This window comes from Papilio polytes, unplaced genomic scaffold, assembly GCF_000836215.1.
Source record: "Papilio polytes unplaced genomic scaffold, Ppol_1.0 DF823923.1, whole genome shotgun sequence".
Taxonomy (NCBI): domain Eukaryota; kingdom Metazoa; phylum Arthropoda; class Insecta; order Lepidoptera; family Papilionidae; genus Papilio; species Papilio polytes.
The window spans coordinates 3,426,468-3,442,777 of NW_013525281.1; the positions used below are offsets into that span (position 1 = coordinate 3,426,468).

General features: G+C 32.3%; 4 protein-coding genes across 5 annotated transcripts in view; 2 read left to right on the forward strand and 2 right to left on the reverse strand.

Annotated features, from left to right (window-relative positions):
- The window catches only part of LOC106102100 (Down syndrome cell adhesion molecule-like protein Dscam2), a 108,837-nt gene extending 104,840 nt beyond the window's left edge, over positions 1-3,997 (forward strand). The window contains exons 33-39 of the mRNA XM_013281509.1: positions 11-65; positions 134-289; positions 658-812; positions 1,291-1,363; positions 2,075-2,233; positions 2,694-2,859; positions 3,604-3,997. Of these exons, the coding sequence (XP_013136963.1) occupies positions 11-65; positions 134-289; positions 658-812; positions 1,291-1,363; positions 2,075-2,233; positions 2,694-2,859; positions 3,604-3,748 (909 nt within the window). The 3' untranslated portion in view covers positions 3,749-3,997. The remainder of the gene's footprint in view (positions 1-10; positions 66-133; positions 290-657; positions 813-1,290; positions 1,364-2,074; positions 2,234-2,693; positions 2,860-3,603) is intronic.
- A 3,840-nt stretch (positions 3,998-7,837) lies between these two features.
- On the reverse strand, positions 7,838-10,123 carry LOC106102478 (actin-related protein 3). Its single transcript, XM_013281975.1, has one exon. The coding sequence runs from the start codon at positions 9,994-9,996 to the stop codon at positions 8,740-8,742; it is 1,257 nt and encodes a 418-aa protein (XP_013137429.1). The 5' UTR covers positions 9,997-10,123; the 3' UTR covers positions 7,838-8,739.
- Positions 10,124-10,822: 699 nt separating this feature from the next.
- LOC106102562 (leptin receptor gene-related protein-like) lies at positions 10,823-13,686 on the reverse strand. 2 transcript variants are annotated; one of them, XR_001225580.1, is made up of 4 exons: positions 13,578-13,686; positions 12,997-13,071; positions 11,991-12,177; positions 10,823-11,560 (listed from the first exon to the last, which is right to left on the reverse strand). XR_001225580.1 is itself a non-coding variant. In XM_013282080.1 (3 exons), the coding sequence occupies exons 1-3, from the start codon at positions 13,080-13,082 to the stop codon at positions 11,447-11,449; spliced, it is 387 nt and encodes a 128-aa protein (XP_013137534.1). In that variant the 3' UTR covers positions 10,823-11,446. The 2 variants fall into 2 exon arrangements, 1 of the variants encoding a protein (XP_013137534.1); XM_013282080.1 differs by lacking the exon at positions 13,578-13,686 and having other exon boundaries at positions 12,997-13,082.
- A 267-nt stretch (positions 13,687-13,953) lies between these two features.
- On the forward strand, positions 13,954-16,305 carry LOC106102101 (DNA-directed RNA polymerases I, II, and III subunit RPABC1; the record flags this gene model as incomplete). Its single annotated transcript, XM_013281510.1, has 5 exons — positions 13,954-14,147; positions 14,228-14,316; positions 14,689-14,867; positions 15,405-15,567; positions 16,233-16,305. Coding segments are annotated over exons 1-5 (561 nt in total), but the record flags the coding sequence as incomplete, so codon positions are not given.
- Positions 16,306-16,310: the final 5 nt, after the last annotated feature.

The following is a 16,310-nucleotide window of genomic DNA, read 5'->3' on the forward strand; positions in this document are numbered from 1 at the left end:
AACCCTTGAGCCGAAATTACGAATAATCGTTATTATCTTCTTCACTGGACAAATTAAACTGAAAAGTACTTGATTGATGATGAAAAAACTTGAACTCCAGGTTCAAATGTCTATAAATTGTTTCCTTATATAGAAGCAGGCACAACAGAGAGTGCGGCGCCGGAGGCAGGCGTGGGCGAGTCGCCGTCAGTAGCGCAGCTGCAGAACAAAGTAAACCGCGACCAGCAGTACCTGGCGGCGCGCGCACAGCATCCCGCTCCACCGCACCACTACAAGCACGCATCTAATGGTACGTATATTACATTATATTATACATACTTGCATTTTTATTAAAGAATTAACGAGTGCTTTATCAAGATCCCACCTGATACACTCTTAGAGTGGGAGAATATCTTTAACTAAACTTCCGCAGAACTGTTTTGCGATTTTCGATTGTTTCGCAGTCGATTAAACTATTTAGTTGCAAAACTAAAATCGAGTAGTGTGCGCACCTCTGTATAAGGAATCCAAGCGACAGTAAATAGTTGTTGACACTGAATGGCTTCATAATCACATTTCGTGGTAGTATTGAGATTTTCGAGGGATTTTTTTTAAGCAAAACTTAAAACCAGATAGAATAAAGATTATAGAATTAACAAATGCAACGTTCCTCTTTAGAATACATCGAAGACATCTGCCCATACGCGACGTTCCAGCTGACGAAGCCCGCGTACAGCGAGAGCAGTTACAGCGGCAACGTGTACAGCGGCCCTTACCACTCCGTGCGCGGCTCCTTCGTCTACCACGACCTCAAGCAAAATGACAAATATAAGGTGCGTACACATTGCAAAGAGATAAGTAGGAAAACAAGTGAAGAAGAACATTTATCTGTTTATTCCTAAGTTACTTTAATTACAATCCTAAAGACCACCAGAACAAACATATTTGTACGAGCTACTCCTGTGCTTTATCTGCGTGAAATTATAAAAACTTTATTTTATTGTTTACATTTGTCAAATTGTCAATTGCAAATGTCAAAATTAAAATGCACAAATGATATCGGATATTAGACACATTGATATTGGATAATAATTGTCATTACTATAGCAACCTTGCTTTCTTGATGTTGTCAGCTTGGATTTTTGTCCCTTTCCCGCATGATAGTTTTTTCCAAATTACTTACCCATTAGAAAGAATTACTCAAAAATATATTGTGATCGCTGAAATACTATACAACTTAGTGGCAGTGGTTTACGCTTTATTATAATAGTATAGATAGATGGATATACAAGTAACAAACTATGTTATCAGGGCAAAGAACCGGAGTATACAAAAGTGAGAAGAAAAGGCGCCAGACTTCGAGACCCGCATTCGGAGAGCCAAGGTACGGTTCCCCCGTCGTAGTTTGCATAATATTACAGAGCGTATCTAAAAGTATACGTAGTTAGCCTAACATTTATTTAGTTAGCTAGATTGCACTTTCTATTGATTAAGTTTACTTTTAACCCGTTTAAGTTTTAAGTACAGATTTGAATTTGACATAATGATCGCCTTTTATGCAACCTGATGGGAGCGTAACTGGTGTTGTAATTTATAAAGGTAAGCATGCACACAGTGTATCGTATTACTCGATGTCTTCGATCTAACGCTCGATTGCTTCCTTTCCTAGCGAATCGATTCCATCGTCACATCATTCGATTAAATAGAACAACGAATGACCACTATCTGTTACCATAGCTTATACCTTGCCGATCATGACTTCTTTTTACCCGCTATTCTAGCATTCACACATTGCGAGCTCATAAACAATACACCTGTATTCTATCCATGACATCGTATAACCATTCGTGTGTCATTTGCTTCCCGCTGATCGAATATTTCACGAAAACTTATTTTTAAAATCAGTTCTTCAATCGATACATGAAAGATTTTAACAATCGATATTTTTTAAATTGTTTGCATTGATTGCTATACGGGTTACTTGTCGAGTCGAGATCGATTTGATGTTCTCGTGCCAAGGTTTTCGTGTGGATATAATCAGCTTCACCATGCGGGCTGTCACTGCACCGAGTTGAGATGCGGGCTTGTGTTGCAGAGTCGGACAACTTGGGCTCAACGGACTCGGAGGTGAAGAAGATATTAACGCTGCACCTGCCCATTACAGAGTACGAGGATGACGCCAGCGACGACGCTAGCGCCCCCCACTCCGACAGCGAACCTGCCGCCAGGATACGACCTGCGCACCCCACTACCTGTAAATTACATGACATTTATATATTTAAGGGCAAACAAAAGTAATTTTCGTAAAAAGAAAAAGGCACCCAGTGCGAATTATTCTTAAAACGAGAACACTTCTAAAGGTGGTTACTATAGTCTCGAAACCATCTTTTCTAATTTACTTTTTTTTAGTTTGCGTTGCTCAATAAGTTATTGTTTTAAATCATCTCGTTGGAACAGTACATAATAATTCAATAGTCACAATTTAGGCCATATTTAAATCAATAGGATTTTTAGCTGCCGACCGTCAGTAAGCTTTACATACAAAAGTTACTTTCTCTTCTAGCTGTTCATTATAAACTTGAGTCTGCAAGAAAAAAATCCAATGTGATTTCACGTTTATTTTAGGCCTGACAGTAAACCTGCTTACAGTCGGTGACTAAATATATTTCGACATATATCTTAATCAATATTACATGTAGATTTATTGTGATCAGACCCGAGTGTAGAGCGCGAGGAGTCATCGTCTTCGTCGGAGAATTCGGTAGGTGGCGTTGTCCGCAAGGCGTTCCCGAGCCGCAAGGGCAAAGCGGGCGCGCTCGGCAAGCGACACGTGCGCTCCTCCAGCGGATACAGCAGTCACAATGATGAAACTACTTTCAGGTAATTTGATTTTTTAATCTATGACAATGGATCTATAATCTATGACAATGGATGTATAATCTATGATTATCTTACAAACATGCATGATGAGGCAAGTTTTTAAATTATGTAAATGGCAGTTTTTGTTGGCTTTTTTTTATATTATTTTAAAATTAGACCACATTAACATACACCTTGTAAATGTAGGAAATTTCTTTTTGAATTTTGGTTCAATATATTTTAACCCTGCTCTTAATGTAAGAAGTAGAAAAACACCATCTTTTAATTTCGCCTTTTATAATGTATGAAACTGTATTTAGTATATTAAATGTACCTTTTTGCACGTCCTAACATTTTATTCACTAAACATTTTATGTTTTAAATTGTTCAAAACATACAGAGTGCATAATTATTTAAAAATGAAAGTGTATAGAGCATAATTATACTATTTGTTAAATTAAATATATACTACTGTTAAATGTCAAAATATTTCCAAAACATTAGTTGTGTATTTCAATTAGATGTAATTTTCATAACATAATTATGTAACAGAAATGTTTAACTGCTAAAAACAAATCCAAGTATTAAAATAAATTAGCAATTTCTGTTACATTTTTAAATCAACAACTATAATATCATTCATGTATTTCATTAAATTTACATTATTTTTGCAAATTTATTATTTTCTTAATGTTTTTGTTGTTCGATGTCATAACTATCGCTGATACGTTTAAAATGTCCAAACAAAGTTACTTGCCGATGCAGCATATCAAACTACCCGTCGTTCAACGAGCACATTCACCCGCCTTCGAGGTTCTCGGACGACACAGAGTGCGAGAGTCACCATCGCCGCAAGCCAAGCCGCGCTCACGACAAGACCTCGCGTGAAGCATTCCAGATTAATGTATGAACACCTATTTAAATTACGGATAAATGACATAGAAACTTTATTCAAATTATGTAAACACAACCTAACGTGTGAATACATTTTCACATGTAAATAAAATTAACAATTTTTGTAACTGTATTTCATATACATACATTCTTCTGGTTTATTCAATCAAACATGATTAAAAACGATCATAAAATCATGAAGTTAAGTTAACCTTGTTAATTAAATAAGTTCTTAGTGACTATGAACTAAATTAAATTAATAATCACTTTAACTTTTTATACGAAATCAATAAAAAATAAATAAAACGTGCAGCCAATTTTATGTTTTATCATACAAAACAATAGATGTAGAGTAAATTCATTAGAGAACAGAATTTTTTTATTGTGAAATAAAGCTGCAAAAGGCTTATTATAGTGGTCCAGTGGTAGGCCCCCACGAAATATTCATGCAAAAATAAGCCAAAAGGAAATTTAATCGCTAAATTTATTTCAACGTCATTGTGGTTAAGTTTGATTTGCCAGTAAAATAATTAGTTTAAATTAAAATAAAATTTGTCTTTAAATCCATGTTTAAGATAATTGTAGGTAACGAAGACATTTTTGTTAAAAGTCGTTTTGATTTTTTTTATTCATAATTCGATATTAAAATAATCGGGATAAAGTTGTTTACTGTAATGCCAATATTAGCTAATTTTATTGGTGTCTTAATTTTAAGATATTGATTAATAAAAATTGCCAAATCAATTTAATTTAATGTTTATAAATGTATATAGATATATGGTTGTAGAAAATTTAGTTTTAGCATGTATACCGTTACGTTTAGCCATATAATCATTTTTGTACGTTCAGTAACAAATGAAAAATATACATATACTGTGCAACTGTCAAAGAATAAGAATATTAAGAATATTTTCGGCTCTAATGTGAAACGAAACGTTATATTTTAGCGTTGATAATGGTCTAGCTAGGTTCTAATGTCGACTCTATGTCGTTGTAAATATTGTTGTTAATAAAAGTGACAAGTAACGAAGGTTAAACATAAGAAGAACAATAATTAAAATAATACATGTAATATAATATATTAAACTTAATGCCTTATTGACCAAAGTCTTAAAACTAGTTACAGATGTAATTGTTAAAAATTACATCTTAAATTTGACTATGAATTGTTTAAATGTTATAAAGTTTATGAACTTTTTCATTGGCAAATCTTATCACTGTCTATTAAATATTTACATATATTATAACCGTTAATAATAGGGGTTGAGAAATTTAAACGCATTCATAATACTAATAATAAAGACTGGTTTTCATTTCAAAACAAGTGTTCAATTTTCATTGCTTGCAATGATCTCGACAATAGTAAAATTTGTAATTGTGACATTAATCATATTAAATTATACTTCCAAACATGTTATTATTATTCATTGAAGTAATTTAAGACAAATTTCGATCGAAAAGACCCCTTGAAAATATTTTATTAAATCATAGTAAGTTAAAGAGCACCAGCTTCTGACGCGCATTGTATTTTCTATCCACACGGGCGAAGGTATCACGACGGTTCATCCATAAACGTCATGATTATAATCTGCTGTAATGAATAATTCTAAACTAGTTTTAATAAACTTCGCCATATGACAATAGAATAATAACTACTATTTATATCACAAAATTGTATAGAATAAGTCAGTTTCGAGTATGTTTGATAATCTAACGTCGTCATACATTCGTCCCGTGTTAACGCGCATATGAAAATCCTCAACAAAGACACAAGACAATATGTACCTATAGCTTTTTTGGTGAATATGGCAGAAAGTTGTATATGTTTAAATTGTATATTTCAATTGTATCGAGTAGTTGTATTTCTGTGAGTGATATTACATAAAAAATGTTTTTATTACATTTTTTTATTAAGGGATTAATGAGTGTTTGTTTTTTTAAATAATTTACAATTGTTTACTTTGTCTATGTTTCGTAATTCCAACGAAGACTGCCCTATATTTAATTGAGATCTATTTTATATAATCTAGACACAAAATATTTAATGCTAGTCAATCGAAGTAAAAGTATAACTTAGAGTTTAGTGAGCTGAAATATTTATGTTAAAATTAAGTTTTTAAAACATGAGGAAAATACTAGTAAATACCGTGTATAATTTTAATGTACCAAAACAAAATATGTAGCATTAACATAAATTGTGTTTAGCTGAAAGTTTGGTATTACATTTAGTTAGCTTGTATACCTCCCTACCGAAGGTCTTGATGTCTACCTGAAGTTAGGGGTAACTAACACTTAGTCAATCATTGTGGTCATAAGCATATTGATTTAAGACACATCTTTGAAGTTTTCGCAATATGTAGTGTTTAATATTTTTTCTTAAAAAAGAGAAATTCCAGATTAGACAACTTGATAATAAAGCTATCTGGAATTCCTATCCTATATTTTTAACGGTATCTGGGAGACACTATGACTTGAATTGTCTATGTTAACACACTTTATTGCGTTTTTACGCATTTGGTATTACATTACCAAACGCTTTTTATATAAAATCTCAAACTTTCAACTAAATAACGATTTAAAATTCTGCATTTATCTTTAGTGTATCCGTTAGCAGGGCTCAAATAGTATATGTATAATCGTTTTTCAATATTGTACCCATTTAGTCACCCTGCATGGTTGTTGTAATAATACAAGTATGTTATTTATTTAATAGTTGCATGAGATCCTGAAGTTTGAACAACTTTTATTATAAAAATGTGTATAACGCTAGTCTGCGTACCATATCATTTTGAACAATCCGTTACCGAGGGTAAGCATAATGTAAGCGTTACGATGTTATTACAAATCTGTTTTTATAAAGCAAACAAAAAGTTAGGAACTGTGCGATGTGAACAAAAAAAAATACATTTACTTGAAACGATATTTTTATTTTACTACCAACCTCCTTTCCTAACATGAGTAAATAAAAAGCGTACAGATTAAAAAATAATTACTACAAGCGCAGTATAGTTGTGCGTAACCACTGGCAGAATGAGGTGGTCGCGGCGAGACTAAAAAAAAGTTTACACCGGCACAGCCGGTGGTCGACCCCGGTATAAAACTCTGTTTCTCTACAGTATTATCTGTCGTTCTACAATGAATTAAAAACGTAGAATTAAAAATAATAGTGTGTTCTTCCAGACTATCCTCTGTGCATGGAGATCCGTTCAGCCGTTTGTGCTACAAACACTACCAAACATCTGTCAATCTAAACTTTCGCATTTATATTTGTAAGATTATAAAATAACATGCAATATGCAGTTGTAAATTCTCCGGCCCAATACAATAGAACTAGAAAATGCTCGTGCCAGTCGCAAACACGATCCGATAACTCGAATGTTTTATTCGAGACAGACGCGTGAGAATCATTGGACCATATTTTCCTATCTAAAAAGTACAGTAGATTCTATTAAATTTTACAACGTCCGTAACATTCATATGTTTTTAAATAATATAGTATATTCTAAAATGTACAGTAAAAGTAGCAGTGTTTTCCAATTCAATCTTTACTACCAGAAGTTAACATAAGATCAGTTTCAAGAGAAACAATGAACTCTGAGGTAATAAAGGACTCCAATAGCATATTGAATCTTAAGACATCCAAAGTTCAATGACCTCAATTATTACCTCATTATGACGTGATACGATATTTGTTTCTCCAAAGATATTAAACAATTAATTCAAATAATGCATAAAACATTTTTTTATCAAGCTAAAGATAATGTTTAGTCATCCATACATATTTTCTGTGGTTTTATGTTACCAATATCTTATTTTATAACAAAAAATGGGACCTTTGAACACAACCATTCGGATAAAAAAAGTAATTTTCAAAATTGGTCCACTAGGGGTGGAGTTTTGCCGTAACACATATAAAAACAGACAAATTGAGTACCTCCTTATTTTAAGAAGTCGGTCAATAAAAGAAGGGAGCAAATGAGCGGCGGGAACATCGAGGTGACCATGGACCAGAAAACCTCTAAAATGTTGCCAACCTTTGAGAAAGAGATAGGCTTAATCCTACTTTTGCAAACAATCATATCCCATCATATAAAAAAAACACACATATCTTGAAAAGTATATTTGGTAAAAAGCTGGAATGGAACATTAAATGCCTTAATTTACAAAGCAAACCCAGCAAATTATTGATTAATCATATAATTATATATTAAAATTAAATTATTAAAAATGTGCAAGTAATATATTGGCATTTATTGTATAAAAAATTAAAATAAACTTCATTAAAAAGATCTTAATGAACATAGTTTTAACATTTTACTAACATGAAGCTTTAAACATTGTCACATTGTTCAATTTATTATCCACCTAACAATATCCACTAACACTTGGTACTAAAATGTATCTCTATACTTCTCATACTCATTGAAAATATGAATGAACAATATAATGCAGTATATGGACAATATCCGTCAATGATCTGATCTTGATCTAGAGGGAGAGCAGCTATCTATAGACATTGTCTTAATTTTTAAACATGTTTTACATTTTTGATTCTCTGGAGGCAAAAGCTATATTGCAGAATAGTAATTTCAACAGTGGACACTTACTGTTAGTGACAAAGGTATCTAACAGAAATAGGGATAAATTTGAAACATTAATATGAATAGATAGTTGCTCTAAGTTGCAATATGTTATTGAAGATGGAGTCATTGGTGGACACTTATTTACTTATCTTCTATTTAATTCTTGCTACTTGAACTGTAATTTTATCAGAAGAGTTAAACTGTTCAGTTAAAGTTTTCCCACACCCACAATTCTAATTGTACAGTTCAGCTGTTTATTTAAAACTGTCTTAGAGAATTCAGTATACATAGCAGGCCTAAGGCTACTTTATTTACCACATATATATGAGTATACATAATGCCTCCCTTGTTTGATAAATACATTTGTTCCTGAATATTTAAAACTTCATGTCTAAGTGAATACTGAACTAGCAATAACAATAACTTAAATCATAGTACCAAATACTGGATTGTGTCTGCAAATACTTGGTCCATATTCCATGTAAGCTTGCTTAGTGTGACACACTTGATAAAACTCAGGAGTGGAACCTAGCAGGCTACCTCCAAACCATACCGCATACCGCTGCATGTTATGGGAAACAACTTGCACATCTATAGGTTTTGGAGTAATCCGTCCCTCCGATAACATGGTTGATAACTTCAGTCTTGCATCAACAGTACGCTTAATATCTCTTTGCAGTCTCCTATCAAAGTCTCGGAACATGGTAGAACCTCCAGATAGAACTATATTTCCATACAATCCTCTTCTTACGTCAATCGGACATGATTGAATGACGTCATCTACCATCTCATTTAGTGGTACAGTAAAATCGGCATTGGAGAACTCCGGATGGAAAAATATTTCCGGTCCTAAAAACCTTTCATATCCAACATCAACCGAGAAGGGATTTTTAGTGATAGCATTGATTCCTGTATATTTCTTCATCCATTTCCCTGGGTCAGAATCATACTTAGCAAACTCCTTGGCAATGTCTGGACATATATAGCTATATCTTTCCTTGATAGCCTTTGCAGTCTCTAAGCTTTGCTCTGGTGGGATACCAACTTCTCTTTCACGCAACAGAGACTGTATGAATGATGTAATATTCCTTCCTGCAATAGGTATATGCTTGATACAGGAACCAATAACATAACCCTCTGCCACTGGAACAATGTGAGTTACACCATCACCACTATCCACCACAATGCCTGTGAATGTGCGTTTAGCACAAGTACGAGACTTCCATGATGCGGCAAGCGCTAGCACAGCTTGAACAGCAATGTAGAGACCTGGCACATTGAATGATTCAAACATAATTTCAGCCAAATATTCTCGATTTTCTGGAGTATTTAATGGCGGCTCGGTAAGTAAGAAATGGTGGTCTTCAGGCTCTGCTCTCAAGTATTTAAAAATACATTGCTCTATATAACGTTCCATGAGATCCCAATCTTCAACCAAGCCATGGCGTACTGGATACTTAACTGAATATCCGGTGGCATCGAACGCTTCATCTCCGATAAAGAAATCCAAATCTTCCACTGCTTTAGTCATACGCCGAGTACTTTGGTCGCCAACTTTAGCAGTTTCCTTTATCGCTATGGCTGACGGAATGATAAACTGAGGTTCCTTGTTACCGGCGAACCCCAACTTTGTATACCCAGTCCCCACATCGATAACACAAGCCGGTAAATGGTCACCCATAATTCTAATATTTTACAATAAAAATATATTTTAGCAGTAAAATAATTTTGTGGGTGCGGCGATTTGACACTTAAAAACTTAAGTACAAAATAGAAATCATAAACGTATGACAAATACCAAATGTCAGTGAACAGAGATGATTAAGAAAAACGTTCCATTGCACGTAATTCTTTTTTGTTTTTCAAATGTTTATGAACATTTATCCTAGTTTTTCAGTAAGGAAAGTAATATAATAAAATGAAAGCGTTTTACAAAGCTTTCATGAATTTGATGCTTTTACTTTTAAACATTTTCAGCATATTCACGTCCGTTTAGAAATGACATCCGTGAAGTGGAATTCCACTGCTGAAACACTCAATATACAGTCTGCATTTTTAAGGAAAGTGAAAATGATGACAACATTTTTCCTTCCTCTTTAGACCCGTTTGCAAGACTCTTTTCCCTTTTTATTAAAAAAAAACTATTACATGTCACTTACTTTGATATAGTTTTTAATTATTGATTTATGTATTTATTTAAATCTTTTTGCACCAACTTACATAAACTAAGCAATTTGTTACAGGCAACCCAGTGGAACAGAAGCTGATTCAACCTATTATTTTTCAGGTTCATGTGACTTTTCAATCAAAGGGGTGACCAATGTGACATACCAACTACCCTGTAATTATTATTTTAAAGGTCACGGTTTAAAAGGTTAAAATAATACACGTTATAAAGCAAATAGACAATACTTTATTGTGACCTGTCTCCTAACGTATTTACATAATAATTACAGGAATGTGATAACAGAGTTAACTAGTTATTTTTTTTTATGTAAGAAAAGAAATACCAAAAAATGTTTTTAATCTTTGTTGCAATATAAAATACATATATACATAGTCTACTTTTAGTAATGAAAGGTTACATTACAATGTTGGGTAAAATTTGAATTGACACATATTTTGAATACAGCATTAATAATTTTCAAATTATAACATATCTATTATAATAGCTTGTAATATAATACTATATACCTATAAAAATAAACACTTTTATATGAAGTATGTACTTCGAAACATTAACTAAACCTATGATCTACAACTTGAGGATAAACAAAAGGAAAAATGTTAGATACATGTTAAAATGAGTTTCAGTTATAAATTATTTAAGGTTCTACTATAAAAAAATTAACATATTCTAAGGTAAAATAAAACAAGTTACATCTACATCAAAATTCAGATTTTACAGTTTTTATCAAATTTAATTTAAGCATACCTCAACATTTAGCACAAGCATTTTAATAAAAACAATTTTTATGCATCTTTAACCACATTTTTAGGCATTGGGTACACTTAATATCAATTTTAAAAAACAAAATCAGTATCTTAATTTCAGACTTATGTAGACAAAACATTATACAAAAATCAGCTTAAAGAGTATCTGTTTCGATCCAATAAATAAGGTTTGATCTTCACCACATTGTATAATCTGTATCCTCCATTTCGAAAACAATGTAGAAACCGATGATAGCCAAATATACGATAACATTGCCCACCAATGTCAGGTAGCTAGCGGGCCACATTATCTGGAAATATATTCATAAATCTAAATTGAATCTAAAATTCTTACTAATATAATATATGTGAAAAATTGTACAACTCTCGGATCTAAAATGTTCAACAATTTCATCTCCCTTAAAATAAAATAGAACATGGTACAAAGTAAAACTAGACTAGTAGATAGTTGATCGCTTTGGTTTAAAAAATACGTTATTAATACAGAAATAGACTATATTACGCATAGATCTGAGAAGCAGCATATTCATAGATTTTGGTTGTCTTTTGTTTTTCTATAACTATCACTATCTAAAGATATATCCATTTCATAGTAGTTGATTGAAAGGTAAGAGATAATTTTTTGTCATTGTTTTACTAAAGAGAATATAAGTGATAAACTTTGTCAGTAAAAATTCCACTGCAGTCAAAACTCACAAAGTAACAATTTAAAATACAAACCAAACCAGCTCGTGCCAGCACAATGGGATACGCAAAAGAGCTAACAACGATGCCCATGGTGATGAAAATTGCAGACTCCATACAAGCACTGCTGATGCCTCCCACACTGTCTGTGCGGCGACGGGCAATAATTGTTGGGATTGGACATATAAGGTTGAAAATCAGCCCGAGAAATGGAAACCATGATCTGAAATAAACACCATTAAATTCAATCAATTTACTTTTAAAAGAAGGAAGAATAAAAACATCTTCATTTATGACTTCTTAACTTATGTAAACAAATATTAATTTCATTAAAACAATTATAAACCAAAGTTACATCCAATCAAGTAATACCTGAAGATTAACTAATGTCAATAAGTACTAAATCTAGATAAAATAGGAGACGAGTAAAATCTTTTACACATAAAAGATTTCTCGCAAGGTAGAAAAATACACTAGAATCTAATGTTATCAACATTTTGATAAGTCATCTGATTAAGTTTGGAAAGTTAATCAATTGCTTCGAGAGATTTCCAAGAAAACAAAGAAAAACAGAACTATCCTTTGTCAAGCAAACATATTTATCTATACATATAATAAAAATGGAGTGTCTGTTTATAATATCAAAAGAAAAATTCCAGATTTTGGACAGATGATGTATTTGCTTTGCTGATAATGAAAATCACATTTATTTTGTTGTCTGTCTGTCTGTTCCCAAGCCGTGTTTGATCTGGGTAATCACCAAAACGGCTGAGCTAATTTCGACCTGACTTTCACTGAAGGGCAAGCTGACATAGACGGGCATATTAAAGGCTACTTTTTATCTTAATATTGAGTGGACGAAGTCGCAAGCAATGCTAGTATTTCATATATTTTGAATTACGATTCCACTATGGCTGGTTTTTTTTTTTAATGAAAGGGATTTTCCCGAGTTTCCATTTAAAAAATATTATGGTAATTTCAAGTGGGAAATAATCGCTTCATATTTAAGGGTTGGTCAATGTTAACAGTTTGTTATACTTACTTATACTGAGGCAGAGCACTTGCTATTATAACTAGCGTCACACCAACGGAGCTTGTAAATGCCAAGGTTAACAATCTGTAAAACATATCCAAATATAAAATACCTCATAAACATTACAATCATATACTTGTTCAACATATTCTTCACTCAACAAGCTGCAGTTTATCCAAATAGCTATGACATGGAATTATCCCCCAGGGAAATTTCTTATCTTTAATATTGCCATAAAGTACTGTTTCTTTAATTGTTCATTTGAGTACAAATAAACATTTCACTATTTGTATAGTCTTTCCTCAAAATATACTTTTATTCTAACTGAATATCATTTTGAAGATCACTAATTTCCATAAAATATCTAGGGCATATTAGATTTACACTTTCTGCAACCTTATACGACTGATAAATGATTTAATATTAATTAATTATACTCACACTTTAGTATTTTATGGCGACAACATGAAAAAGAAAAAAATATAATTAGTAAAAGTGATAAAGAAAATTGTTTGTAAATATCAGAGATGAGTCATTCTTAAGCTGTAAAGTAAATAGTTTTAGCATTAAAAGGCGTATTAAAAACGAACCTTTGATTCCAGCCATTGTACTTAATAACAAAACTAAGATATTTTTAAACTACAAGAATTAAAATTAATCACAAATGAATGAAATGCAATTCCAATATATAAAAAATCAATCTGTCTAAAATTTGCACAGACAGAAAATATATTTTTATAACAGTTACAGATTAAACTAGCACCAAACAAATAGCACCAAAATTGACACTACTATTAACAATTATCAAGTAATTTCAAATACAATAATCACGATTATTGATCTTGATCCCAAATATAAAAATCTTTTACAATTTCAATACATTTCCAACAGTTCACATTTGTGTTTTTCATGCATGCATAGTACGGAGTGTAATGTAATTATTTGACAGTAGTGAAAAGAGAAAAAATATGAATTGAATTGTCCTCTTTTGATTTAACTTAACCTCTATCTGTAAACATTTTAATTTTTACTGGAATTAACAATCACTTTGTCTCGGTGTAATTTGTATTTAAAAATAAGAAGATAAATAACATTGAATAAACATGGATGATGATGCGGAAACATATAAACTTTGGCGTATTCGAAAAACAGTTATGCAGGTTAAATATAAAAACATTGTTTTTTTTTCTACAACTCTTGCTAAAAATTTCACGATTGATTGATAATTGTTTATTTACAGCTTTGCCACGATCGCGGTTATTTAGTAACACAAGATGAGTTGGACCAAACACTTGAACAATTCAAAGAACAATTTGGAGACAAACCGAGGTATTTATAAACTATTATAAATTATTACATATAAGTGTTATAAAGTATGTATCTAAATCTTACCCAAATATATTTTCGTAGTGTTCGATAAGCCATTTACCAACTTGTTTAATTTAAGTTTTTCGTCTATATTTTGCATTTTATTAAAAAAAAAATCTGTTTTTAAAAAACTGGTAATGTTGTGTTTGAAGGTTGATATATTGTATTTTAAAATGTCAAAATACGAAATTGTCATACATTTTTATTAAGCCACTGTATATTAAAAAGTTTGCATAGTTTTCATAGACAAAATTAAAATAATAAACTCTCTCTGATAAGTTACAAGGCAATTGAAAAATCTGCTTTTATTTATATAAAACAATAATTTTTCAGTGAAAAACGTCCAGCAAGAAGTGATTTAATTGTCCTAGTAGCCCATAATGACGACCCAACTGATCAAATGTTTGTTTTCTTCCCTGATGAAGCTAAAATAGGAATTAAAACAATCAAGACCTACTGTACAAGAATGCAAGAGGAAAACATTCACAGAGCAATAGTAGTAGTTCAAGCTGGTATGTTATATTGTGTAATAAAAAGCAATGTGCGTATCTATGAAATTTGACCATGTATTAAAAGTTGACATCTAATTTTACTAATATTAAAAATGCAAAAGTTCAAATGGATGGATGTTTAGAGTTTACTGTCAAATGGCATGAAGAAATCTTTATGAAATTTGGTATATATATAGAACAAAGTTTGAAAGAACACAATCTTACTTCTGTTTTTTTTTTTTTTAATTCCAAGTGGAAGAGTTGCTTATTATACTAACTAATAGCAAATAAATCTGAAAGACTCACCAAAAAGTTTAATATGTTTTACGATTTATACCTACTTATCCAATCTGATAATAATAACAAAGTAACGGCCCTAGCTGAGGCTCCTGCGGGAGCCCTCAAGCCTAGTTACATTTAGAAGAGGCTTAGGCTAAGCGTCACTTGCCCTCGGCCACCTCAAGTCAAGTAAATCTGTAAATGCCTCTTCAAAGCAAACCTTGGCAACTCAATCACAAAAAAAAACCAACCTAACAATTATCTTTGTTCTTAATGCAGGTATGACACCATCAGCAAAACAGTCTCTTGTAGACATGGCACCAAAGTACATTCTAGAACAATTCTTGGAATCGGAATTGTTGATAAACATAACAGAACATGAGTTAGTACCGGAGCACATTGTACTCACTCCGGATGAAAAACAGGAATTGTTAGCTAGATAGTATCCTTTTCAATGTTTTATTTCTTTTGCAGACTATATCTTTTTAAATATGCTCACTACTAGAGACAATGTTTGTTTTTGTGGTTACTGTATGCTTCTAATGGTTTATCTAAATCTAACTAGACTTCTATATCTCTATAGACTGCCAGGTACTATCCTCACCATCTCGATGGCTGGCGTTCCACAACCGTGCGGTTTACACGGAACTTTCTGCACTGCACAACCGCATTGTGGAATGGTCTGTCCTTGGCGGTATTTCTAACCGAATACGACTTAGGGTCCTTCAAGAAGCGAGCCTACAATTTCCTCAAAGACCAGCAATGCTAGTTCCTCTGGTGTTGCCATAGGCGTCGTAGACCACGGCGGTATTCTCGCCGCTCGTTTGCCTCCTTTTATCACATATAAAAAAAATCTATACTAATTATTTTTCGAAAGGGACATAAATTACAAGCTGACAACAAGAAAGCAAGGTTGCCATATTAACAGTAATTGTTAGCCAATAGCAAACGTAACAACATGAATACACTTTTTGAAATCTAGCCGTTATTTTTGAGAACTACCGAATTCATTACATTGATTGGTAATAAATTAATTTGTTTAAAATATTAACGCATATTTGTTGTCCATTTGGCTTTTTGACACATTTTCGTTAACTCTTGAATCAGTAAATTAAAAGAAAACATGTTGATGAGAATCCAAGCAGGGGATCCTGTGGCGAGATACTTTGGACTTAAGAGGGGACA